This window comes from Neofelis nebulosa, chromosome 4 (genome assembly GCF_028018385.1).
Source record: "Neofelis nebulosa isolate mNeoNeb1 chromosome 4, mNeoNeb1.pri, whole genome shotgun sequence".
Taxonomy (NCBI): domain Eukaryota; kingdom Metazoa; phylum Chordata; class Mammalia; order Carnivora; family Felidae; genus Neofelis; species Neofelis nebulosa.
In genome coordinates, this window is record NC_080785.1 from 167,320,259 (window position 1) to 167,346,180 (window position 25,922).

The 25,922-nt window shown below is 63.8% G+C and overlaps 1 protein-coding gene across 7 annotated transcripts in view; it reads left to right on the top strand.

The window, feature by feature from the left end:
- The window catches only part of PIP5K1C (phosphatidylinositol-4-phosphate 5-kinase type 1 gamma), a 49,541-nt gene extending 25,753 nt beyond the window's left edge, over positions 1-23,788 (top strand). For 2 of the 7 annotated variants that reach the window (XM_058728960.1, XM_058728966.1), the window contains exons 6-19: positions 2,701-2,853; positions 4,448-4,747; positions 5,453-5,658; positions 7,092-7,175; positions 8,710-8,758; positions 10,388-10,472; positions 11,878-12,039; positions 12,733-12,895; positions 13,013-13,045; positions 14,242-14,346; positions 16,670-16,790; positions 17,905-17,982; positions 20,627-20,710; positions 20,866-23,788. In XM_058728960.1, coding sequence (XP_058584943.1) covers positions 2,701-2,853; positions 4,448-4,747; positions 5,453-5,658; positions 7,092-7,175; positions 8,710-8,758; positions 10,388-10,472; positions 11,878-12,039; positions 12,733-12,895; positions 13,013-13,045; positions 14,242-14,346; positions 16,670-16,790; positions 17,905-17,982; positions 20,627-20,710; positions 20,866-20,868 — 1,626 coding nt within the window. In that variant the 3' untranslated portion in view covers positions 20,869-23,788. The remainder of the gene's footprint in view (positions 1-2,700; positions 2,854-4,447; positions 4,748-5,452; positions 5,659-7,091; positions 7,176-8,709; positions 8,759-10,387; positions 10,473-11,877; positions 12,040-12,732; positions 12,896-13,012; positions 13,046-14,241; positions 14,347-16,669; positions 16,791-17,904; positions 17,983-20,626; positions 20,711-20,865) is intronic. The other 5 variants (XM_058728961.1, XM_058728962.1, XM_058728963.1 and 2 more) reach the window with 5 other exon arrangements.
- Positions 23,789-25,922: the final 2,134 nt, after the last annotated feature.

The following is a 25,922-nucleotide window of genomic DNA, read 5'->3' on the forward strand; positions in this document are numbered from 1 at the left end:
CCCAAGCTGGTCCTGGCGGCGGAGTGGACACAGGGCGACGGCCGAGGGCCTGTCTCGGCCTTGAGTGGGTGCTCAGCAGGTGTCCTCGGTCCTCTTCAAGACCTGCCCTGTTTGCAGCGACAGGGTGGCCAGGGCCCCTGGATCCGAGAGGCCCTCCCGCGGCGGGGGTGGGGAGCTCGGACACGGCTGGATGGTGCACCCAGACAGCATCACTGCCCCCATTTATCAGCTCTGGTCCCTCAGTTCCTCTCTCTTCCCGGCCGGGTCCCTGTGGGCCGTGGGCATCACCTCGGCTCCAGAGACTTGTGTGGCGACCGCCGTGGTCCTGAGTTTTGTGGGGGCTCGCCCACCATCACTGTGAGAGCCCTGGGCTGACCCGGTGTTGACTTCGGCTCAGGACAGCAGGGCAGCGGCCGGGGGAGGCGGGGGACACGTGTGGGGGCGGGGGCTGCAGACGGTCGGCCTCGGGCCATGGGCGCCCACCCTGGGCACTGAGGGGAGAGGGGGCACGCCTGGGGTCGTCTGCCCGTGACCCTGTCCCGGTGGCCGGTGGTCTCTTGGCTGGGAAGTCTGCCTGTGTCACCGCTGCCTCCTCTGCAGCCAGGACCCCGTGAGGCCTGAGCCCTGTATGCTGCCCCCCAGGCCGCTCCCTGAGGGCAGCGGCTGCCGGCATTGCTTCCAGACCGTTCTCTGCTCACAGACTTCTTTTGTGCAAAGCCGCGCAGTCCCCTTCGGCGCTCATCTCTCCTCCTCTCCTCCTCTCCTGCCAGCTGGGGCCAGCTGTAAGGCCTTGGGGTTTCCCTGTTCCTGGCGGGCTCCCGAGGCCCAGGATGCCCCTCGCTGCTGTCCTTCCAGGGCAGGGTGGGGGGAGGTGGGGGTGAGGAGGGAGAGCACGGGCAGCCTGGGCCTGGGCCTCTGTTTCCGAGGGTGCGGGGGCCTCGTGGCCGTGGGCGGAGCAGGACGGACAGAGGGCCGCGCTGGCTGCAAACTGGACCTGTCTCCCCCCGCACGACCCACCGCCTCCCTGAGCTGCCTCCTTGCTGTCTGCGGCCAGCACAGCTGGGAGGCCCGCTGACTCTGCTCCCCTCCGCCGACAGCCCTGGGCCGGGCCCCCACGCGGCTCCCCGCACCGTCGCCCCCACAGTCCAGATGGCCGGGCAGCCTGTCCTGGCCCGGCTTCCGGGCATCCGCACGTCCTGTCTTATTAACAGGCTTGCGTCAGCCCTGCTCCAGCCTGGTGCCCGTTTCGGCGCCGGTCACCACGTTGGGGACTGCCAGCACATTCCCCCTGAGCGGCCTGGCTGTTGGCTCCGCTCCCCTGAGGCAAGGACAGGGGAGACCTCTCGCCCCCGCCCCCCCGAGGTTACCCGACAGCACGAGCGCACTAGCAGTTAGAGGTGGGGCTGTTGTCCTCGTGGTCGGCACTAGGTCGCAGGTGTAGGGGCAACAGCTGTGGCCTCGGACCCCTCTTTCTTCCAGGATGGTGCCCGTGGTCCCTGGGGGGGTCATGCCTCTGGTGTGTGCCCATCCCACCCACAGCCGGCCCCCGACTAACCGCCCGGTGCCGGGGACACCGGGCCACAGCCCAGAGTTTGCACAGCACCACGGCTTGCTGGACCACGGCTCGTCCTGGGCTCGGCCGTGGCCAGGCAGCGGGTGGGGGCGTCCGATCTTCCCAGGGTCTTTGTCCAGCCAGGGCGTGCTGACTGCTGGGGCATCGGGTTAGGGTCCTTAACACCCAGCGATGCAGTAAGTGTTCCCTCGGCATTTACCCTGTGGCCCAGGGGGGAGCATGCTGTGGCCTCGTCCCTGTCATATACCAGCGACACTCAGTCAGGAGTTCGGGAGTGCAGGGGACAGAAACCCAACCCAAACAGCCTTAATCCCAAAAAACACCTCGGTGGCTCATTAGCTGAAAAGGCCCAGGGGCAGCAGCCTGCAGGGCCTCACTTTCCTTGGCTTCTTAACAGACCAGCCACCTGCTCTATGCTGGGCTCTGTCATGGGTGCTGGGGACCCTCTGTGAGCAAAATGCTTAAAAATCCCTGGGTCCACAGAGTTTACTGTTTGTTGGTGGGGAGGGCGTGTGCGGCTGATGGACAGCAAGCACGGAAGAAAGCCGATGTCCAGGGAAGAGAAGATGGGGAAGAGAAGGGTGTGCTGGGGGCCGTGGTTGGGGATGCTCGCCAGAGACACAGGCTCCCCTCTCAGCTGTTCTTGTGCGTGGCATCCGTACCAAAGGTTGTCTTGTGGTCCAGCACGGCTGCTGGGGTTCCAGGTGTCACATCAGCTTTCCAGGTGGGAAGTGGATGGGAAGGAGGGAGCGGCACCAGCGTTTGTCACCTGATTAGGGATTCAGAAGCTTCTACAGGCTCGTTGACCAGAGTTGACTGTTGTGGCCTCACCTAGCTGCGGGGAAGGTTGGGCAGTGAGTCTAGGCCACATGGGTGCACAACCCAGCACGACTGGGTGTCTGTTACTAACAGGAGAGGGACCGTGCCCTAGGAGATCGGCACCCAGGCTGCAGATTAGCCCGGGGTTCAATTCCTTGCTGTGTGGCCTCAGGCGTGTCAGTTTCCCTCTCTGAGCGTATTTCTTCATCTGTGAAAGGAGGCTGACAGTGACCTGTTCCAGAGCTGTCCGCTAGACGCTGGGCGTGTGGGGTGTCAGCGACCCACCTGCCCACTCACTGCCCCCCCAGTACTCGCTGTGCAACGAGCCACTGATCGAGCTGTCCAACCCCGGCGCCAGCGGCTCCCTGTTCTACGTCACCAGTGACGACGAGTTCATCATCAAGACGGTGATGCACAAGGAGGCCGAGTTCCTTCAGAAGCTGTTACCCGGCTACTACATGGTGAGGAGCCCCGCCCCCCCACCCCCTACCTGCCGAGGAGCCCCGCCCTGCAGCCCCGCCCCTTCCCCCTACCTGGCGAGGGGCTCCGCCCCGCCCCCTACATGGTGAGAAGCCCCGCCCTGCAGCCCCGCCCCCCCGCCCCCCCACCCCTACTTGCCGAGGAGCCCCGCCCTGCGGCCCGACCCACCTCCGCCCCTCCCCTGCCCCTACACAGTGAGGAGCCCCGCCCTGCAGCCCCGCCCCACTTTTTGCCCCGCCCCTGGCTCCTACAGGGTGAGGGACCCCGCCCCCTATGTTGATGGCCCCCCCCTTCCCCGCAGCTCCGCCCCGTCCCCACCCCTACATGGTGAGGAGCCCCGCCCTGCAACCCCGCCCCGCCCCCAGCTCCTTTCCTGTTGGGAGCAAGTTCAATAGCAGCAAAGGGCTCTGAGGCTAAGGAATTTGGGCAGATGGGGTCCAGGAGACCCCTTTTGGGCAGGCCATGGGAAGTCTTCCTGAGCCTCGCCTTCACAACCCCCCCCCCCCCACCCCCCCAGCACCACCACGTGGTGCCTCAACACTCGGCAAGCAGGACTTGCCATCTAAACCCTCATGGCCTTCCCCCGGGGATGGTGGGGGTGGGGGCGGGGGCGGGCCCAGCCTTCACTCCCCATCCCTTCTCCCCACCGACACCCCTGAGTCACGGAGCCCAGAAATCGAGGCCTGTGTCTTGGTAGCTGGTGACTCAGGCGTGGGGGAGGGAGGCCGGACCACCAGCTGGCATGTCACAAAGGACCAGCTGCCGGGGCACTTCCCATTCCCTGTGTGACTCACAGCCTGAAAGGGCGGCTCAGATCCCTGGGTGGGAGTGGAAGCAGGAGTGGGCAAGGGTCATGACCAGGCACCTGGCAGGGGTGCGGATAGGCCTTTCTGGGCAGCTCTGTTCGGATTGTGGGCCCTCTCCCCCCGGGGCGTCTCATTCATAGCGCATGATGCTCAGGGGGCCCCTGGCCCCCACGGTCAAGGGTCGGCAAGCTTCCTGTAAAGAACCGTCCGGTAAATGTTGGGGCTTTGTGACCCAGGCAGCACCTACCTCCATAGCTCAGCCCTGCTGTCACCGCAGGGAAGCCCCATGGACCCCGAGTGAGTGGACAGGCTCCACGTGCCTGGATAACTTCCTTTACTGACACTGAAATGTCAAGTTCATGTCGTTTTCACACGTCACAGAATGCTACTTTCCTTTTTTCTCCCCAACTTTTTTAACAACATAAAGCCATTCATAGCTTAACCGCTGGCCACGTGAGAACGAGCGGGTAGTTGGACTTGGTCCCGTATTCAGAGTTTGCCAACCCTTGTCCTGGACTGTGCCTGGAAGCCGTGACCCCGTGTCACCCCAGGCTGGGGAGGTGGGGGAGCCAGCCCCTGACACCCAGAGGATCTCATCTGCTGGAACCTGGCTAACGTCAGATCGCTGGGAGGGCAGAGTGCGGGGCTGGCCCAGGTGGGGGGGGGCTGGTCAGGGAGGGCTTCCTGGAGGTGGCCCTGCACAGAGTGTGCCGGTGACGGCGGCCCTGGCGACTGTCCTCCAGCCCTGTCCTCCTCCTCCGCCTCCCAGAACCTCAACCAGAACCCGCGGACGCTGCTGCCCAAGTTTTACGGGCTGTACTGCGTGCAGTCGGGCGGCAAGAACATCCGCGTGGTGGTCATGAACAACATCCTGCCGCGCGTTGTCAAGATGCACCTCAAGTTCGACCTCAAGGGCTCCACGTACAAGCGGCGGGCCAGCAAGAAGGAGAAGGAGAAGAGCATTCCCACCTACAAGGACCTGGACTTCATCCAGGACATGCCCGAGGGGCTCCTGCTCGACGCAGACACCTTCTCCGCCCTTGTCAAGACGTTGCAACGGGACTGCCTGGTGAGGCCGCCATGCCCACCTCCCCCCCCCCCCCCCCCCGTGCAGGGGAGGAGCCCAGAGCAGAGTGCGAGGCGGGGGGGGGGACAGTTCAGGGTCCCTCGCCTCTCTGGGCCTCAGTTGTCCCGTCTGTGAAACGGGGACGCTGGCGGAAGCGAGTGCAGCGTGAGCCTCAGGCCCACGGACCCCCTTGCCCCTGCTTGTCCTCGTGGTCTCCTCCACCCCGTGTGACCTGGGGGGTTTCGAGCCTGCTCCCCTGGACTAGAGATCTCATCTAGTCTCGGGGAGCAGGCTCGAAACCCAAGGCCCCCAGGCCCACCACCCCTGGCTCCTAGGCCTCTTGGAAAACTTTGCACGACCTTGCCCGAGGACCCCCCAGACGTCTCAGGACCTCGGGCTTCCCTGAGCCCAGGTGTCCCCGAGCCCTGGGGGCCAGGAGCGGGCCTTGGGTGCGGCGCGGCTGGACTCTGTCAGGAGGAAGGAAACACCCTGGCCCCTGTGTGGATGCCACGCCTCGGGTCCCATTGCCTGCCACGTGGCCTGCCCCCTTGCCCCTGACCCCTTGGTCTCCTGGCCATCCGTGAAATGGGGGTCCGGACAGGCCCCCTGCGAGGCTGTGGGGGCCGAGTGGGCGCAGACCCCGATGCAGCTTGGGGTTGTGGGGGGCCGGGCACCGGGAGCGTGACCTGTCGACCCCACCCCCGGCAGGTGCTGGAGAGCTTCAAGATCATGGACTACAGCCTGCTCCTGGGCGTGCACAACATCGACCAGCAGGAGCGGGAGCGGCAGGCCGAGGGCGCCCAGAGCACCGCGGACGAGAAGCGGCCGCTGGGCCAGAAGGCCCTCTACTCCACGGCCATGGAGTCCATCCAGGGCGGGGCCGCGCGCGGGGAGGCCATCGAGTCGGACGACACGTAGGTGACCCGGGGCCGTGGGGCCCTCGGGTGTGAGGCGGGCAGGGAAAGTTGGCCGCGAGGGCAAGAGACGAGGAGCAGGCGCGCGTCCAGAAGCCCGCGTGTGGCTGGTTCCTGGTTTGTGAATCGGAGCAGCGAAGTCTGCCCGCCAGGCCCCGCGAGGGTCACAGGTGGACGCACAGCCCCCCGGCCGGGTGATGACCGGGGCGCTGCGGCTCAGTCTGTCCGCGGACTGAGGCCCGTGGCCATCCGTGCGGGAAACACAGATGCCCCCTCCCCCTGCCGGACCCCAGAGTGGGTTAAAGCGCCGCCATCTGAAGCAGAGCTGTAGGGGTGTTGAGTGCTGGGGACGAGGCAACATCTACAGCAGGGGGCCGAACCCGGAGCCCCGGGGAGAACAGGCGCCTGTGGTGGAGGCCGAGGTCACAGTCTCAGAGAGGGCCGTGCCCCCTGCCCGAGACAGACTCGTGGGGTGTCCGCCCCGCCCCCGGCACTGTGCACGCTGGGCCGGGTCGTTCTCTGGGGCGTCCTGAGTGCTATAGGGCTGGAGCAGCATCCCTGCCCCCCACCCTGTGGCAGGGCACCCCCCCCCCATGCCAGGACACCCCAGTCGTGAGGGCCTCAGACGTCTCCAGACATCGTCGAGTGCTTGAGGAGGACAGTACCCCGGTGGGAACAGCTTCTGTAGACAGGGTGTCGAGACTGAGCGTGCCGGGAACCAGCACGGGGGCCCTGGAGGAGGGGGGCATAACCCCCCAGCGTCCGCGAGGGAGACGGGGGCTCACAGCTGGGGAGGACGGGGGAGGAGCCCTGACGCCCTGACCAGGCGAGGCGACACCTGCAGAGGTCTGGTGGCTTGGCCCGACCTCCACTGTGTTGGCGTTTGTAGGGTCTGTGCCAGGCCTGGCGGGATGGCGGGGTGCGCAGGTGAGCTGGGCAGTGCGTGGAGTGCGGTGCGCGGAGCCTGCAGGGCCCCAGGCCTGGCGGGTCTGGGCTCATGGGGACTTGAGGACAGTCGCTGCGTCGTGTGGCCTCACTAACCATGCCGGGCCGGGCACGTGTGGGCCTGGGGCTGAGTGAAGCGACTAACTCCCCAGACGGGACCCAGAAGCGCTGGGGGCCCCGCCCGGGGTGAGCGTGCGCGTGCGCACGGGTGTGGGGGGGCCAGACCCCTCGCCAGCCGCCAGCCTCCAGCCTCCAGCCTCCAGCCTCGCGTGTCTGACGGCAGCTCGGCCCCAGCCAAGCTGCCGCCTACAGGAGCGCATGGGCTCTGGCTCCTTCGGCTTCTCCCAGGCCGGGCTCTGGGCCCCCCACCCCGCCCCCGCCAGCGGTGTGGCTCCGTGGGGTGTTGATGGCGCTCCTGTCCCCCCGCCCCTGCCCGCAGCGGTGTGGCCCTGTGGGGTGTTGACCGCGCTCCCGCCCTCTCTCCCCAGGATGGGCGGGATTCCCGCCGTGAACGGCCGAGGGGAGCGCCTTTTGCTGCATATTGGCATCATTGACATTCTGCAGTCGTACAGGTGGGTGCCCCCTGCCCCCCTCACTTGCCCACGGAAGCGGTGCACCTGCTGCCCGCAGACAGAGCCTCCTCGGCCCCGGGAAGGCTCCTGATTGGCTGCCGGCCCCTGAGGCCTCGAGGGAGGCATTCGGTCCCCGACTGGGTGACTCCACCTTCAGGGTTGGGGCTGGCGTGGGGCATGCGGGGTGGGTGGGGTGTCGCCCGCCGGTCCAGCCCTGTCTGCTGAGCGCCGACCGCGTGCCAGGTGCCGGGCTAAAGTGCGCAGGACAGAAGCGCCCGTGGCCGCAGAGCACAGCATCTCGGGACAGCTCCTACGATGGGCAGAAGTAAATGCTCGTGGCTGGGGCCCCATGTCGTGGGGTCTCAAGTGCGGCAGAGCCGAAGGAACAGATACCCCAGCCTCACCTGCGGTTTAAAAGCTGGGGTGTGGGCCACCTCGTTACCCATGCCTTGACCCGCATGAGGTCTTGGTGACGAGCATTTCTTAGTCTTAGTTTTCCATCCTGAGAGCGGAATGCGTTCATTATGCACATTCCCGACAGGACAGAGGGGACCCTGGGCGTGGCGGTCCCTGTTTCCCATGTCCACCCCCTCAGGAAGCCCACTGGGTGGGCTTGGGTGATTTTTTTCCTAAATAGGAAACTGGGCTCCTGCCCGTCAAACACTAGTATTCGCAGCCTTTTGTTTTCCTACTCAGGGGCAGATGTCTTCCATGGGGACATCTCTCTGGGTTCAGAGCAGGAGTGGAGACCTTTAATGTTTACTTATTAATGTTGAGAGATAGAGTGAGCAGGGAAGAGGCAGAGAGAAAATCCCAAACAGGCTCCAGGCTGTCGGCACAGAGCCTAACTCGGGGCTCGAACTCACCAACCGTGAGATCGTGACCTGAGCTGAAGTCAAGAGTGGGGCGCTTAACCAGCTGAGCCACGCAGGCGCCCCGGGAAACTTTGGAGGTGTCAGACCGGGGTTTCTGCGGAGGCTCTTGAGTGGGGGCAAGGAGGGTGGGCCAGCGTGTGTCAGGCAGCCACAAGCCTATCCTGGGGCAGGGGTGTCCCGCGGGGGTGGGTGCTGAGAAGAGGACCCTTCCCCTACCCTATAGACTAGGGGGTGTCCAGGAAGGCTGCCTGGAGGAGGCAACGTTCTCCCCAGCCCAGGTGTGGAGGGATCTAGTTAGAGCCACAGTGCAGGCCACTGATTCCAGCAGAGAGGACCCGGGCTCAGCCTGGGCCATGAGAGAGGAAGGCCGTACTCTGGGGGTGCTGCCATATGGCCCCCACCGAGGGCCAAGCACCACGGCCTTTTCACTTCCTCTCTAAGAGTAGCAGCGGTAGGAGCCACCAGCAGGCGGGGAGGGGAACAGAGGGCGCCGAAGAGGGAGGTGGCCTCTGGCTGAGGCGTCTCAGTTCCTCTGGGCCAGGGCCCTCCCACCCACTCGGTGCCAGGAGCACACCCAGTCCCCAGACATGGCCCAGTGTCCCCTGGGGACGGGACCGCCCCACTAGAGGACCACTTTGGTTCACTCGTTTTCTCTGCAGGTTCATCAAGAAGCTGGAACACACCTGGAAGGCTCTTGTCCATGACGGGGTGAGCATTGTGCCTTCACGCGTCAGTCCACAGACATGCTGGTCTCCCGGGGCCAGGCGCAGGTGCTCCAGAGCAGAGAAACGCGGGCCTCCCTTCCCGGAGCCAGTGTCCCGTGGGGGCGGCTGTGTGCCCCGGCAGTCACAGGCCAAGGGGTCCGGGTCAAGACGGGAGAGGGCAGGCAGCTAGCTGTAGGCCGTCCGGCAGTGGGGCCTGAGCCACTGTGAGGGGCACGGAAGGGCTTCTTGGAGGAGAGGACGCCCAAGCTGAGCTGGGAGGATTCCCAAAGACCGCCTGACCGGGAGAGTCAGGGGCCGGCTAGGCAAAGAGCGGTCTGGAAACGCGCAAGACGGAGGGGGCTCGGGCACTGGCCACACCCACGGGGCAGGCCAGCTGTTGGGGACCAAAGAGGGTGCAGCTGTCACAGCAGCCCTAGCGCCCCGGTCCGGTTGGGCTGACGAGCTGGCTGGGGCCTCGATGCATGCCTGTCCTCCCGTGGCTCCCTTCAGACCGATTCTTACTGAAATGCTAAGGGCTGTCTGCGTGCGTGCGGTCTGTAAAATCCAGAACCCCAGCCGGCCCCCAACACCCCTCAGAGAGTGTTTGGACGGTCCAGATGGGAGCTTCCAGAAGGTGCACCAAGAAGGGCCAGGTGGCAGGAACCCTCTCATGGCGTCACGAAGCCATGGCAACCGGAAACACCGCAAGCCCTACCGAGGCTGCTTGGGTTTGGGGCCCAAACGGTGGCCAGCGTAGCCGTACAGGCGTGACCAGTCTGGGGCAGGTGGGGTGGCCCGTGGAGTCCAGGGCCGGCTGCCTCTGCCTGGCGCTGCACAGTCCTGGGCGTGGCCCACGCGGCTGGCCCCCCACAGGGCACTCCAGGCAGAGGAGAGGGCGGAGGCTGTCACTGCCTCGTCTCCCCCACCACCTCTCAGAAGAGAGCGGTCCTGCGGTCACACCTCGCTGCAGCGAGGATGGGACGTGTAGCTTGCACCCTGGAGGCCGTGAGTCCCCTGTGGGTTCTGTTACGTTACAGCAGGAGGAGGACCCGGGCCCTGTCTGGGGGCACCTGTGGTCGTCACCCCCGGGGGGGGGGGGTGCCGTCGTATCCGGCGAGAGTGGCAGCCTCTAGCCTCCCTGTCGCGCAGACAAGGAGACAAGCTCAGAGGGGAGCCCGGCATCACCCCACACGAGCGCTGGGACCGAGGGACACCAGCGGCCACCTGTCCCCACCTCAGGCGTGGCCGTGCGCCACCAACCGTCACTTACAAAACAGGCGTCCAGCCGTCCTTTGTTGAGACTCGCTCTCAGAGAATTGCTCTGGTTTCCGTGTTTCGACGTTCATTCGTCTACCTCTTTGAGTAGCTGTTGCTTCCCATGGTTCAAAGGACTAGAAATACAGACGGGTTTATGATGGCGGAGTCTCCCTCCCACCCTGCCCTCTGCCACCGCCACCTGATCCCCAGGTCCGTCCAGGAAGCCCCGTGCTGGGGATCCAGTCCCCTCCCCACGTGGGCGGCTCTGCCCCGCCGCCCGCCTGTGCCCTGGGCTGTCCTGTGGGACCCGGGGAGCTCCTGCTGGGACCACGGCACTCACGCCCTTCTGCCCTCGGGCCCTCGTTTCTCTTCCCAGGACACCGTCTCTGTCCACCGGCCCAGCTTCTACGCAGAGCGCTTCTTCAAGTTCATGAGCAACACGGTCTTCCGGAAGAACTCCTGTGAGCCTCCCAGGCACTTTGGGCAGGAGGGCCCCCGGGGTGCAGAGACGGGAGGCAGGGCGGCCAAGAGCCGAGCGAGCCCACAGGGTCACCTCCCGCTACTCGGCCATCCTCGGGCCTCGGTCAGGGACTCGGTCCAGCGAACGGGAGAGTCAGGGCCCCACCCTCTCGGGGCCCAGCGCAGGGCCTGGGGCCCACCGTCTGAGCTCGAGTCCTGGCTGCACCGCCTCCTGCCGGGGTGACCTCCAGCAAGCGATGCCCTGCTCTGTGCCTCAGTTTCCCCATCTGTACACATGCAGCAGCTGGGCTTGACCCTGCACCGGTGCACGTTGAGGGGGACCACTTGCAGCCTCGTGCCGTCACCGAGGAAACCACCTTGGTGGACGCGGAGGCGGCCAGTCAGCAGCCGGGACCCGGCATTGTCGAGGAGGACGCAGGACAGAGGCGGCTCTTGCCCCCTGGGTGTCTGTTGGGCCTCGAGTCCCAGATCCCGGCACACATCCCAGAAGGGGCCTTTCTCCCCGTGTGTCTGTCCGCCATCTGCCCCCCGCTCCCTGTGTCCCCAGAAGGCAGCGTTCTCGTCAGCCTTGGTCGCTCTGTGTCCCCAGTGTCTAGCCTGGGGCCTGGCACACGGTAGGTGGTAAGTGCCCAGCGCCTACCTGCTCTCCCGGCCTGGGCCAGGCCTGTGTGGGCCGTGACCCAGCTTGGTCCCCTGGAGCCGGCTCGTCGAGCCAACGCAACGCTACGTTCAGTGACATCTAGCCGGGAGCTTGAAATTGACAGCAGTGGGATTGTCTCCTGAGAGTGGGTTGTTCATCGGCGTCCGCGTGCCACGCCTTGGAACCTCTCCTGGGGCGTCATTCTCACTGTGGTCCGGGGGGCTCACCAGCCTCCAGGTACCGGAGGGCTGTTCACAAGGCGAATTGAGCACGTACTGTGTGCTGGGGTTTGTGTCGGCCGTCCCGGGGCCAGAGCTCGCAGCAGGGACGGGGAGGACACGGTGACGGGGGCCGGTGGGCTGAGCCGCATTCCACAGGCCACTTGTCCTGGGTTGGACCAGGCCCTTGGTTCTGAGCCCTGCACGCCCCAAGGCCTTCTGTTTCCTGTCTGAAAGTGGAGGCCACAGCCAGGGCGGGCTGCGACAAGGGGGCCTCCTGGTGCCTCCCGAGGCAGAGCCGGGTAGAAAGCAGGGCAGGGTTTTCTCCACAAAGACAGCGGCTCGTTGCCCAGGCTTGAGGGCCGAGCTGGAGGCCGGGCAGCGGGGGCCGTGTGTGCAGGCAGCGGGCCTCGAGGGGGTGGCGAGCAGGCTTCCACGCAAAGGAGGGATGGGGGCTGGGGGCCCCTGCCTCAGGGTTGTCGGGGGCTCCCAGGCAGCCCCTGAGCGCCAGTGCGCCTCTCTCCACAGCCCTGAAGTCCTCCCCGTCCAAGAAGGGCCGTGGTGCGTCATTGGCTGTCAAGCCCCTGGGGCCCACGGCCGCCTTCTCGGCCAGCCAGATCCCCAGCGAGCGGGAAGATGCCCAGTATGACCTCCGGGGGGCCCGCAGCTACCCCACGCTGGAGGACGAAGGTGACCGGGCAGGCTGGGGAGCGGGCGCCTCGGTGACAGGAGAGATCAGGGGGCTGCTGGGGAAAGACGACGTCCCTGGGGGGCCGAGAGGGGAGGGGACACAGGGAGCACCCCAGTGTGAGGAAAGGTTCCCTGAAGCTGGTACTTGGATGGGAAGGGCCTGGGTCACAGTCACCCCGCCCCTATCCCAGTCTGAGATCTACAGCCCTCTGGGGAGTGCTGCGGAGGGAGAGGTGACCCACCCCATCACCAGGCATGCAGACACCCAGAGGGATGAAGCACTTGATGGGGTTGGGCATGGTGTTTTGGAAGGTCCCTCCCAGTTTCCAGGTTAAAGATGCCAGACCGGGAGGGTCTGGGGGAATAGCATCAAGGGAGAGACTGCATGTGCAAAGGCCCCGGGGCAGTAGTAGGCCTGGCGCGTTGGAGGAACAGTGAGAGGCCTGTGTGGTCGCAGCAGAGTGAGCGAGGAGGGGGGCAGGTGGAGCAGGACCTGTGGGCCTCCAGGACGGGTGGGCTGCCGGAAGCTGTTGTGCCAGGGGTAAATTGGAATGCATTTGCCCTCTTAAAGCTGGCCAGCAGGACGTGGTGTTGGGTGGCAGGTGGGGGTGGGGCATGGGTGCAGAAGGTGAGCCGAGCCACAGGTGGAGCCAGAGGCCCGGAAGGTTTGCCCTGGGGGCCCGGCTCCTGCAGGTGCCCACAGCCTCCTCCCCACAGGCCGGCCCGACCTCCTGCCCTGCACGCCGCCATCTTTTGAGGAGGCCACCACCGCCTCCATCGCCACAACCCTGTCTTCCACGTCCCTCTCCATCCCAGAGCGATCTCCCTCGGAGACCTCAGAGCAGCCACGGTACCGGTGAGGGGCCGGGGGCGTCTCCCTCCGCGAGGCGGGGGCGTGGCCACATCCCGTACCGGGTGGGGCGGGCGGCCTCCGCCACCGCCACAGTTTCCACCTGCTTGCGTCTCTCTGCAGGCGGCGCACACAGTCTTCCGGACAGGATGGCCGGTGAGATGAGACCCCAGCTTCTCCCCACCTGGCCCCACGGTCTCCCCGCAAGGCCTTTCCTCTCTCCTCCCCTCCCCCTCGCACCCCGTCTGCCTTCCTGCCCAGAGCCCCGCCTCCCTGACCCACTTGCCTGGGCGCGGATTTAAGTTAGGGCCTAGAACGGCACAGAATCTTGAGTCACTTTGTAATTCTTTCCACCCTCCCACTCCCTTCCCTGCACCTGCCTGTTGATCTTTTAATTTTATTAATTTTTCTTCTAAGGGGTACAAAAGAGAATGTAGTGAATGCCCCCCCTGCCCCATGCCCGTTCCCTTCCATGGGGGCAACCCCTGGACGGGTCTTTTGGTTTTTTGTCTCTTTCTGGAACTACATTATGAGCTTATGAGAAGACGTACACACGGCCTGTTTCTGCCTTTGTCTTGACACAAGCAGAGGCCTGTGCCACCGCAGGCCCCTTGCTGTGCACACTTACAGGTCAAGGCCGGCTGTGAGCACGCGAAGCCCCCCGTTGCTTCTCTTCCACCTCACAGGGCTTCGCCTGCCCTACCCCCCCCCCCCCCCCGGGGGCACTTGGGTGGTTTCTCTTGCTGAATCTTAAAACGTGACCTGTAGGGCTTGCCTTCCTTAGTTTGGGGGTTAAATATTCCTGCCAGTTGGAAAGAAAGTTATGGCATAAAGCACTTTCGGTGGAAAGCGTTTCCCTCTGTCCAGCTGCCCCTCCAGCCTCCACAACCTTTTTGCTCTCTGGTGTTGTTCTGCGGAGACATTGTCCCATTCCTGGCTGCCGGAATGTTCTGACGCGTCTACATCAAGGGCCTGGATCGTTGAACACCCCCCCCCCCCCCCGGCACCACCCCACCTCCAGGCCAGGGCCCAGCTACCCCCGGGAGGGTGGGCAGGATCCAGGCCACCATTCACACATTATTCCCCTGCTGGTACTGGGGTCACTCACGGTCAGTCCCTGCCCCCTTGCAGACCTCAGGGGTGAGCTGGGCCAGCTCAGGGCGCTGGTCAGGTGGCACCCAGAGGGAGCACCCCACGGAGGCTCCCAGCTTCCCACCAGGACTGGAGATCCACCGGCCTGGAGCTTGCCTGGTGCACCCCCATCCCCACCCACACCCCCACCCCCACCCCCCACCCCCGGGGGGCAGAGTTCCGGTGAGAGAGCGTGAGGTGCAGCTTCCCACTGCCTCCAGGTCCCAAGAGGAGACACACGTGGAGGAGGACCTGCAGCAGGTCACGGTGCAGGTGGAGTCCGCGTGCAGCGTGGAGATCGTGGTCCCCAAGGAGGAAGACGCGGGGTGAGTCACCAGCCAGCGGGCCGGCCTCCGTCCCGTTGCCCGACTCTGTTCTCGGCTTCTGCTCTGATCCCATTGGTTGAGCGTGGCCACGTGGCCAGCTGGCCCCCCGAGGCAGGCTGGGTAATGGAGTCCGCGTTCTGGGGCCCGGAATGGGGCCCTGGAAGGGGCGGCGCGGGCAGCGGGAAGTGGGCGATCCGCGCAGGGGCTCCTCCGGGGCCTCGGGTCTCCGGCAGAGCCGCCGGCTGTGCGCCAGTCCTGGGATTCTTTCTCAGCCCCTGGGGTCCCCAGCCTGGAGCCCCGAGCTGGCAGGAGTGGGGCCCCGGCTCCCCAGGGAGCCTTCTGGGCTCAGCCCGCTTCCCCCATCGTGTCGTGTGCCCGATTCACGGACTCCTGGTTTGTTTCCGTGCGCGTTCCTGCTCCTCCGGCGCGGACGGGGGTTCAGGCTCCCGTGTGTCTCTGACAAGGAGGCGCTCCCGGCCGCGCGTGGGCCACCCGGCGCTGATGCCGCCGTCCGTGGGCTCAGCGAGAAGCGGCTCTTCTATACTGGCCCGCCGAAGCGTGTCATTTCGCTTCTCACGCCCTCTCTGACCCGAGGCAGTGGCTCTTGGCCCCCAGAGGACATGGGGCTGGTGTCTGGGGACACCTGTGGCCAGAATCGTGCCCTGCCCCGCACGCCCCCAGAGAACCATCTGCCCCCACGTCCATGGAGACCCTGCTGCAAGGTTTATTTAGGAGTGTCTCCCAACTTTGGAGTATTTGAAGACTGTTTTGTTTACATTTTCAGTACTTAATCTTAGCTTTAAGTTGAAGGAAGCAGACTAGAAAATCCACGTATATTTTAAACACATTTAGCCTGTCTGCTCCAATACAGATTTCGATTTTTAAATGTTTGTTTATTTTGAGGGAGAGGGAGAGACAATGCAAGCGGGGGAAGGGCAGAGAGAGAGGGGGACAGAGGATCCGAGATGGGCTCTGCGCTGAGAGCAGAGGCTCCGATGTGGGGTTGGAACTCACGAACTGTGAGATCATGACCTGAGCCGAAGTCGGAGGCTCAACCCACTGAGCCAGCCAGGTGCCCCACAGGATTCATTGTTCAAGGTCAGTGGACGTGTGTGAACAACGTGTGTTCTCTGTGAAGGGATGGAAAGTTCTGAGGCCGCTCTGTCTGATGTATCGATCGATGGCATTCAGTTGCGTCACATCCTGGTTTCTCCTCTTTGGTGTGCTTGGTCCTATAATTGGCATCTTGATCAAATTTTTCTTGCTTTTGCCACGATTTCTGCTTTATGTGCTTTTTAAAATTTCCATTGCGTTTCGAGAGACCTCACTTCACTCTCACAGACACACATTCCCAGGCTGCACTTTGCCATCCAGGGTTTATTTTGAGGGGCGCCCGGGTGGCTCAGTCGGTTGAGCAGCTGTATCTTGATCTCAGCTCAAGCCGTGATCTCTTGGTTCGTGAGATCAAGCCCCACATCGGGCTCTGCTCGGATGGCTCGGAGCCTGCCTGGGATTCTCTGCCCCTCCCCCTTCTCACATTTGATGTCGCGCTCTCTCGCTCTCTTTCTCTCTCTCTCAAAATAAATAAACCTTAAAAAATAAATAAACAGTAAAAAAAAATTAGAATTTATTTCACACGCACAGACCCGTGTGTGCACACACAGCGGTTTCTGCTGCCCGTGGTTTTTTTGCCCTTAACAGCATAACGCGTCTTTCGGTCTTTGCCCCCAAAACAGCCCATCCCTCCAAGGGTAGAGGTGCTCCCCCATCTCAGAGCCTGTCATTCTGCTCAGGAGATGGAATCCATCCCCGGTCACTCGGCTTAGGACATGCCTCACTTTCCATCTGGAAACTCAGTTTCCTGTCTGTAACTCAGGAGGGTGGCAGTCCCCTCCCCAGTGGAGGGTCGCTGGGTGAATTCAGGCAAGGTTCCTGAAAGGGCCTGGCCCAGAGGAAGTGCTCGGTGAAGAGGAGAAAGAGGTTCTGACCCACCATGGTGGGTGCCCGGCGTCCCTCCTCCACAGATGGGGAAACTGAGGCTCGGACGGGAAAGGACCCTCAGGGTCGCACGGGGAGTGATGGTGACGCCGGGACCTGCCCGCCCACTGGTGTGTGCTCACCCGTTCGCGGGAGGGCCGATTATCTCCTGGGCCTCAGCAGTGATGGGGAGGTTTTGTTTTATTTGGCCTCCTGAGTCTTTCGCGTCTGTGCTGCCCCGCTGATGAGAGGGGAGGAGGCAGGCAGGACCCTGCGGCGGGGGCTGGGGCAGGTGGCTGCCGTCCAGAGCCCTGCCCCCAGGACTCCCGTGTCCCTGTGTCCCCAGGGTGGAGGCTTCCCCAGCCTGCGCCTCTGCTGCTGCCGAAGCAGAAACGGCCAGCCAGGCCTCGGAGCCCGCCAGCCAGGCCTCGGATGAGGAGGACACGCCTGCCACTGACATCTACTTTGTAAGTCCCCTGCAGCTCCCGACGTCGCCAGGCCCTCGACCAGACGCACTCACACGCTCACAAGGCACTCCTGTGGACACAGACGCGCACTCACGGGTCAGCGCTCCCCTCCGCACACTCTCGCACACCCAGTGTGCCTTCGCACACATTTACACCCACACGCTCACGTGCTGTGGGAACGCCCTGCCCCGCGCCCTCCAGGCCAGGCCACCCCAAGTCAGGGGAACTGCCCTGTCCTCGAGCTCCGAGCCCCACAGGGCCCCGTAGGTCCCGGGCAGCCCCGGGGCTGGCTGCTAAGGGCTGCAGGCTGCGTGGCCCTTCTCCTGCTGGGACGGGGGTGGGGGGTACGGCCAGGTGGGTTCTGTTCTCGGGGAGGTAAGGGGACTGTGGCGAGGGGCAGGTGGGACAGGTGTGCTTCATGCTGCCAACCTCGTGGCCGAGGACTCTCGGCTGCTCCTGGAGGAGGTGGGGTCTGTCGCAGCAGGAAGGGGCCTTGCCCCGGGGACCCGGGGACCCGGGACCTCTCTTCCAGAGCTGGGGGTCGCCTCCCGCCCTGCATCTCCCACAGGTAGACAGGTTAGCTGGGCCGGGAGCCTGGGTGAGATGGGTGCCGGGTGGCCAGGTGGCCTCGTGCAGTGGAGGGGCCTGCCTGTCTCCCTCCCGGACCTATGATCTCGTCTCTGCCCCCGGGTCCTGCCGCACCGCTGTCTCCTAGCTAACACCACACTGCTGTCTGTCTTGGGGCCTCTGTCTGGCCTGGAGTCGTAACAGGTGCACTGTGTGTGCGTCCCCACACCCGCCGTCATCTCCCCGTCCCAGGGGGCTTGGTTTGTGTCCCATTCTGCGGATCAGTGTGCGAGGCGGCCCCGGGGCCGTGTTCGATGTGCGCGTCTGGGTCCTGTCACCTGAGTGGGCGGCCAGGCCCTGCAGGCAGTGGAGAAGGTAGCGGGCCAGAGCGGGACCCTGCCACCCCCAGACTCACCTCCCGCTTGGCCATCTGCTTACCTGCCCCTGCCCCTGCCCTGCGCCCTCCCCACCTAACCTCCCCGCCGGATTCCGTTGCCTCATCCTGTCCTCTGTTTGCTTCTTCCCCCCGCTCGCCCGGCCCGCCCAGTTCACCGATGGGAGGTACTGGATTTACTCTCCCCGGCATCGCCGACTGCGGGCCGTGACGCTGAGCTCCTCAGGGACTGTAAGTGACCACAGCAGGCCTCCAGGGAGCCCAGCCCCCGACCCACCACCCTGGGCAGCAGAGAGCCACAGGTCCCGGCTGTCCCATGGCCTCTGAGAAGGGACTTGGGGAAGTAAGCACCTTGACCGAGACCAGCCACGTGTCCCCTGGTGATGTCACCACTGGGCCTGTAGGCACACACGGCCGGGGATAAGGGGACTTGGCCGTGGCGGCGGGGTCTGCATCTGACCCCAGCCCCTGGCGGCCTCTGCCCCTCTCCCCAGCCCGCCCAAGTCAGGGACAGGTCAGAGGACATTGTCCCATAGTCAGACCTCGCTGCCGATGGCTCCCCAAGGGGCGTCTGCCCTGTGGAAGCAGGTGGTCACATGGGTCAGCAAAGGGACCGCAAAGCCAGGCTCTTAGCCGCAGGAGAGAGGAGGTGGTCTTTCCATACTCATTTCACAGTGGAGGGACCAAGGTCTCGGCTCCCCAGGAAGCCCACGAGGGCCCACGGTTTACATGAAACCTGGGTCCAGGCTCCCAGGCAGCCCCTGTGTCTGGGAGACACTCCTCTACGTAATGGGCTTGGGACGCTATGTGCACCTCATGTAGCAGTGGCCTGATAATTGGCATCATGAGCAATAAATGAGGGCCCAGAGAGGCCAGGTAACCTGCCCGGAGCCACACAGCGCTCCAAGCAGGCAGAACAGGTTGAGTATCTGAAGTAAGTTTCTGTTCTCAAGACGAGGCCCCTCAGAGGCTCACACCCCCCAGCCCCAAATGCCTGTGAGCATCCCTGGTCGCTGGCACTGAGCTAACCCGAGAGGTGGAAAACGCTTCCCCAGGCCTTCCTGCCGTGCTGTGTCCTCGTGAGTCAGGGATGCAACACCCCTAGGATGATCTAAGAGCAGGCCCCGAGGGCCCCCAGGGGAGTGCTTTGCAAAGGCTGCCTGGAGAGGGGTTGACCCTGACCTAGAATCACCGGGGTGTGGGGAGGTGGGAGAGGGAAGGCCGGGCTCCGTGGGGGGCACAGCGGAAGCCAGTGGGGGGCACCTGGGAGGAGAGGGAAGAGCGTGAGGGCTAGATGGGTGGGTCAGGCCCGAGGGCCTGCAGAACCGGGGACCGTGTGTCCTTGGCCCCAGTTTAGTGGGGTCACCATGGCGTTCTGCGTCCTGCTGCCCACCATCGCTTCCCTGGGCAGGCTCTTTGCAGAGTGCAGGCACAGACCCTCTTGTCCCACGTTCTTGCCCTACAGGGGCAGCTACCCTGACGTCGTATATCTGTGGCGGCTCCCCCCCCCCCCCCACCAACCCGCGCGGGGACTTCCAGGCAGGCAGCGGCTTTTGTTGTGCTGTGACCAGTAAGCAGCCGCAGGGCCTGTGTGCCCCTGCACGAGTCCATCCGCCAGCCCTCAGGGGGCGTGTCCCTGGGCCAGGGACAAGAATGAGCTGGCCGAGGCGCCCCGAGGCGGGCCGTGCCTCGCGCGGGTACCGGGGGGGTCTGGCCTGTGGGGGCAGGTCCCGCGGCAAGAGCTTGGAGGAGGGGCAGAGTGGGGTGGGCAGAGGTGGGGGCCCCAAGGTGGGGCGGGCTCACCCAGAGAGCATAGAGGCCGCACGCTGGTGCTTGTCCTTCACGAGGCCATGAAGAAGACACCCCTTGTAGAGGCGAGGCTGGTGGTCGGGGTCGGACGCAGGAGGGGCAGGTCTGGGGGCGTTTTGGGTTGTGGCCCTGTGGGTTTGGGGGCCGTGGACGCCCAGGGGGCCGTGGACGCCCAGGGGGGCGTGACCAGGGCAGGTGCGTGCTCAGGCCCACTGCTCCCAGCAGAGGCTGGGCAAGGGGGTAGGTCTACAGGCACTGAAGAATGGGGGGGGGGGGGGGGGCGCAGGAGAGAAGAGAAAGAAAAAGGAGAAGGGAGCTGGGGGTGGGGAGGATTCTTGTGGTGGGAGCAGACCCAGGAGGGACACGTGTGGGTGGGTGCTGAAGGCACACGTGCCCTCCCCGCCAGTCCGACCCAGAATGGCGACCCCCTTCCCCGTCACAGCCGGAAGAGCCCACCCCCTGGCTGGGCCTGTGTTGCTTGCTGTCTGGGTGGCCCGTGCCTGGGTGTCTCCCGGCTATCTGTGCGTTTGGGGCATGAGGAAACAGCCTCCACCCTGTGCCCCCGACTGCCCACATCACCCGGGACCCCCAGCGGAGGGTCCCCAGGGCCCTGCCCCAGCTGGCGGCCCCAGGGGCCGCACAGCAGGCAGGCCTGAGGCCGGAGCGCTGCCCCCGGGGCTAGGACGGAGACGAGGGGGCGGGAGGGGGCGGGGGGAGGGCCGAGCAGGAGGGGAGGGGACAACAAACAGGCCACGCCCCACGCCCCTCCCTTCCCCTCCGCTGCTCGGGGCCCTGCCTGCACCCGCCCACCCGTGCACCGCGCCGCGCCCTGCCGCCCTCCCCGCACTGCCGCCGCTCGGCCCCGCCGGCCCGAGGGGGCCGTCCAGGTGGGGCTGGGGCCTGTCGGGGAGAGGACAGCGGGGGCTGAGCCGCCTACCCGTCGTCCGCGTTGGGGTCCGCCTCCTTTATTTCTGTTTCTTCCTTCCTCCCGCCTGCCTCTCTCGCGCCTCCTCGCACCCTGCTCTTCTGCGCGCCCTTCCTGCACGTGCGCCCGCCCGCCCTGCAGCCCGCCGACGAGAGGAGCTGGGTGTACTCCCCGCTGCACTATAGCGCGCAGGTCCACCCAGCCTCCGACGGCGAGAGCGACACAGTAAGTGCGCCCCGGCCCGCCACGCCCGGGGCCTCTCGGGCCCCGGGACAGACGGGGAAACCGAGGCCCGGGGCGGGAGGGGGCCGGTGTCTCGGGCCCTCGCGGCAGGGCGGGGGTGGGGGGTGGGTCCTCACCCGCGCCCTTGCCTTTCGCAGTAATTTCTATGCAGTCACCGACCCAGAGCCGAGCGCTCGCTGCCGCCCTGGCTGCTTCCCGGAGGCGCCGCCCGCCCGCCCGCCGGACCTCGCTCCACGACGGCCGCGGCCCCCAGCTCCCGTCTACTACCTACGCCTGTGAGACTGTGAACCTCCCTGAGTGTCCGATCATGTATTTATTTTGGGTCCTTACTCTTTGCACAAAGACGGCAGCACACGTGTGCTTTTTTAGAAAAAGATAAAAAAGGAAAAAAAAAAAAAAAAAAAGGATGTGATGGGAAAAGAAGAGAAACCACCCCACTGCACCTTGTGGTTCTTTGCTGTGCTTGAATGTGTGTCGCCGAGGGAACGAGGCCAGTTGGCTTCGGGGACCTGGCGCCCTCTGGGGGGGGGCCGGTCACCCAGGCTGAAACCCACACTCTGAGGCTCCGCCTCTCCGCTTGGACGGGGCGCCGAGGAGGGAAGGACCACGGAGTCCCCGCCGGTGCCTGGGACCACAGGCCCCCCTGGCTAGGCGTTGTGGCCAGGCACGTGACATCCGTCCTTGGGGGTGGCCGACCGGTGGTCCGGGGGGCGGGGGCTCTCCACCCCGCTGATGCCTGTAATCTCTGCATCTGTTTCCCACCACCTGCCTGCCAGCTGACCTGTGAGTAGGAATGGCCGGCGGCCGCCCCTCTCTCCAGAGCTCAGGACAGTGGACTTCCCTGTGGTCCCCACACGGCCTACTCACTGTCCAGAAGAGGGGCCCAAGCGAAGGGCGACGTTGGGCCCCAGGCCGTGGGACTTCCGGAGATCACGTCCTGGCACAGGGGTCCCCCCCATGGTCAGGCTGCCTAGCTGTCCAGTTCCAGGCCCCCCAGGACTGGGATGGGTGTTTGTTTGTTTGTTTGTTTGTTTGTTTTAAGACAGCGATGCATCTGTGAGTTAAATGATAAGAGAAGAAATTCTTCGTGAAAAGCAAAAATTTTCTAGTTTGTCATCTTCAGCAGGGGCAGCCCCTTCCGGGCTCAGAGACCCCATCATGTCCAGAGGGGACGGTGGGAGCCGACAGCATCGCAGGGTCTGTCCTGCCCCCACGCAAATGCACTCCCACCTCTTGAAAGGTGACACAGTGGGGGTGGCTTCCCCCTGCCCACTCTGCCCCCCACTGGCTGGCTCGCTCGCTTGGGAGAGCTGGGAGCTGGCTTGGAGCAGAAGCCTCACCTGGAAGCATTTCTCCCAGCCCTGGCCTCCCTGGTGGAGAACCTGCTGATCCAGGAGTTTGATTTTCCGAGTCCCTTGGGAGCTGCATAGTTTGCTGTTCCCTGTGTGGATCCCTCGTCTGCCCTCGTGTCCCCTCACCCGGCTCGCTTCGTGCACCTGGAGGGAGCCTGCTGGCCTGGCTGCTGTCCACTCCTCCCTGGAGAACCAGGTTGCATGCTGGGGGCCGTCCCCTAGCTGCTGGCACAGGGGCTCCCGGGACGTGCCAGCATGCAGCCCAGGGAAGACAGCCCTCAGACGACCCGTCAGAACAAGCCCGTGGGTGTCCCAGATTAGAAGCAAAACTATGTCCTCTCCCTCTTGCCCGAGGAGCCTTTGTCCAGACCCTGGGCAGCGTCCTCACCTGGATTTCAGACCAGCATCTGTCTGCGGGTGCCCTGGCTGCATGCCACAAGTCGCCGGTCCATCCCTACCCCTTCCCATCAAGGGGATGACAGCGGGGCAGACAGAGGTCCGAAGGTGCATCTCAGACCTTGATGACTAACGAGGACCACTGTGTCACCCGGAAGCCGGTGTCCGAGCCCGTGCCTGGGCACGGATGTGAGTTCTGCAGGGATGACCAGAGCAGCAGGCACAGTCCCGGAGCAGCGCGCCCTGTGTCCAGGGCTCGTCAGCCACCTGGAGCTTCAGGAGGGAGCGGGGGAGCCCTGCTGGCCCCCTTGGGCTTTCCTGAATCACAGGACAAAGGCATTGCTGGGATGCTGATACAAGAGAACTTTGCAAGCCTCCTGGATATCATAACATTTCTATTTTTGTGCAGGTCACTAAGACCCCCTTGGAGACCTGTTTTGTGCTGGTTGCATCCTTTGTCCCTTTTCAGAGAACTGTCACGTGGATGCTAGCGTGGCCTGCAGACTGTGCCGATGGGAGGGGTTTGCTTATTTTCCGGGCAGGGGGCCGGAAGGCAAGACTTTATTTATAATGTGTAGCAAATTCATGGCCTCTCCCAGCTCCCACCCCCACCCAGAGGAAGGCTCTGGACCCAGCCAGCTGTCACACCCCCCCCCCACCCCCAGCACAGGAATCTAAATTCCTTCGTGGCGACACCCTGTCTCCCCTCCTGGCTCATCTCTGATGGCTGCGGTCCCTGAGAGCTGAGAGCCTGAGCGCTGGCTGGCAGTCTGTGCAAAAGAAAGGCATTTCCTGAGACTGTCTAGGTGCAACTTCCTGAGAGCCCTCGCTGGCCTCTGTCCAGCCTCGCCCCCTCCCTCCACCACTTGGCTCAGTGCAATACTCCCCTTCCGGTTGGGGTCCCTTGCCACGGTCCTGTCGCTGCAGCCCCTGGGTCCGCACTGCGGGTCAACGCCCTCCACCGCCTTTTCTCTGGTGGCTCCGTTGCATCGCCTGCCCCGCCCCCATCTCGTTTTTATGGTCGAACTGATTTCAAAACAACGAAACTGCAAACCTCGTGTGTCTTAATTCTCTCAGGGGGTTCCGTGTGCTCAGCCCCTATGGTCTGGTGTGTGACAATCTGGAGCGCGGCCTCATCGGGCACAGAATGCCGTCTCGCTCAAACCCAGAGCCGTGGGCACCTCTGTAACTGTGCAGCCGCTGCTGGCCCCAAATAACATATGCAGCCCTGGGCCCCCGCTCCCCATCCCCGCCACCCCTCCTTCTTTTTACGTTGGAGAGATCTCTCTAATAAATCGGGTAATAAGCATCAGCCCTCGTTCTCTTTGCCTCTGTGCGTGCCGGTGGTCTGCTTGAGAACGTGAGGACTGACTTTGAACGAGAGCAGAAGGAAACCTTGGTAAGATTTAAAATAACAGGAATGGGGCGCCTGGTTGGCTCGGTCAGTTGAGCGTCCCACTTCGGCTCAGGTCATGATCTCACAGTCCGTGGGTTCGAGCCCCGTGTCCGGCTCTGTGCTGATAGCTTGGAGCCAGGAGCCTCCTTCAGATTCTGTGTCTCCATCTGTGCCCCTCCCCTCGTAGCACTCTGTGCCTCAAAAATAAATAAACATTTTTTAAAAATTGTTTTAAATAACAACAGGACCTAGATGCCTTCGTAGCCGTGGCCTGCTTGGGGTTCCAGTTCAACTCAGAAAACTTGTATAATTTTCTGACATCAGTGCAGCCCAGCGTAAAAGAACAAACACTCCCCAGAGTTTGTATTCATGCTGCCAAACTTGCTCAAGTTGAGTAATGCATGGACCCCTTTTATAGCAAAAGTATTTGTCCAGGATTTCCAACCCAAGAAGCACTGCTTTGAAAGGTCCCATTTGTAAGCAGGACCTTGGAAGTCCAGTTTTAAAATCAGGATGCAGAACGGCACAGCTCGTTTATAAACTAGACGTGCAGATGAGATGATCTGGAACGTGCTCACCATCACGTCAGTTCAAAGATTAGTATTCAGATACTGTCAAAGATACATGTGCATTTTGAAAGTTACACGGCCAGGGGCGCCTGGGTGGCTCAGTCGGTTGAGCATCTGACTTCCGCCCAGGTCACGATCTCTTGGTTTGTGAGTTCGAGCCCCGCGTCGGGCTCTGTGCCGACAGCTCGGAGCCTGGAACCTGCTTCGGATTCTGTGTCTCCTTCTCTCTCTGCCCCTCCCCTGCTCATGCTCTGTCTCTCAATAATAAATAAATGTTAAAAAAAAATTAAAAGAAAGTTACAAGGCCAGACCCCCCCCCGCCCCCCCGTCCACATCCCATGAAAAGCAGGTTTGTTATCAAGAGGTGGTCTTCTGAACGTCCTCCCCACCAGCAGCCCCACTCTGCGCCTTGGCTCCAAGCAGAGCATGCAAAGCTAGCATTTAGGATGATGTCATGAAGTATTCCAAGACAAACATTTGAAGAGCTTCCAACTAGGATATCAAGTACCATCCTCTGGGGTGGGCTGGGGGAGCTTGGAACAGGACTTCAGGGTCTTCCAGGCCTGCCTGCTGTGGTCCATCCTCCTCACGAGTCCAGCAGGGACTCCACCAGCGTGCCCCCCGCCCCCAGCCCATCTGTCCCTGCTCAGAGCCCTCCTGTGACACCCCAGCACCCACAGAACAAAGCTGCCCCAACCTAGTTCGGATCCCAGCTCCATGTTGCCTCGTTGGGGCTGTGGGGGCACTGTTTATTAAAGTGACTTTCCATCTCTGAGCCCCAGTTTTTACTGTCCGTAAAATGGGTTGACGGTTAATTCGTGGAGTTATCCAAGTTTGTTTGTTTTTTTTTTAACTTAACCCTTGAAACACATAGGTATTCATTTCGAGCCGAGCGATGGAATATGATGGTCGCTCTCAAGTGTCGGCCCAGCCTCAAGGCTCTTCATTCTCCGACCTGGTTTCAGTTCGTCGCCTCCCGTCGCCTTCCGGAGCAGTCTGGACTCAACCGACGACCTCGCAGCTTCACGCCCGCACCGGCTTGGCACCTCGCTAGCGTGGCTCGCCTCCCCTGGCCCCGCCCCCAGACCACGCCTCCTCTTGATCCCTCCCTGGGGGCCCCGCCCACGTCGGCTCCGCTTTCCCTCGGAGCCCATTGTTCTTGGTCCCACCTCCCCAGGCTCCGCCCCGCTCGCAGTTCCTGGTTCGCTCTGGCTCCGCCCACGGCTCCTAGCCCCGCCCCCCACCAAGGCGCGAGGACCCACGTGGGGCTACCCCTAGCACTGCCTAAAGGGCGAGCCCCCAACCCCGGAGACGAAAGTCCGGCAGAAGTCCGTCACGCGGGCCACGTTTGAGGGCAGTGGGGAAGTTACGGGGAGTCGGAGTCCCCGCGGGATGGGGCGGCGAGATAGGTTTCCATCTCCCGGCTCAGGCGCGGACGGGGCAGCCAGGCGCGCGCCGCAGGGGAAGAAGGCCCCCGGCGC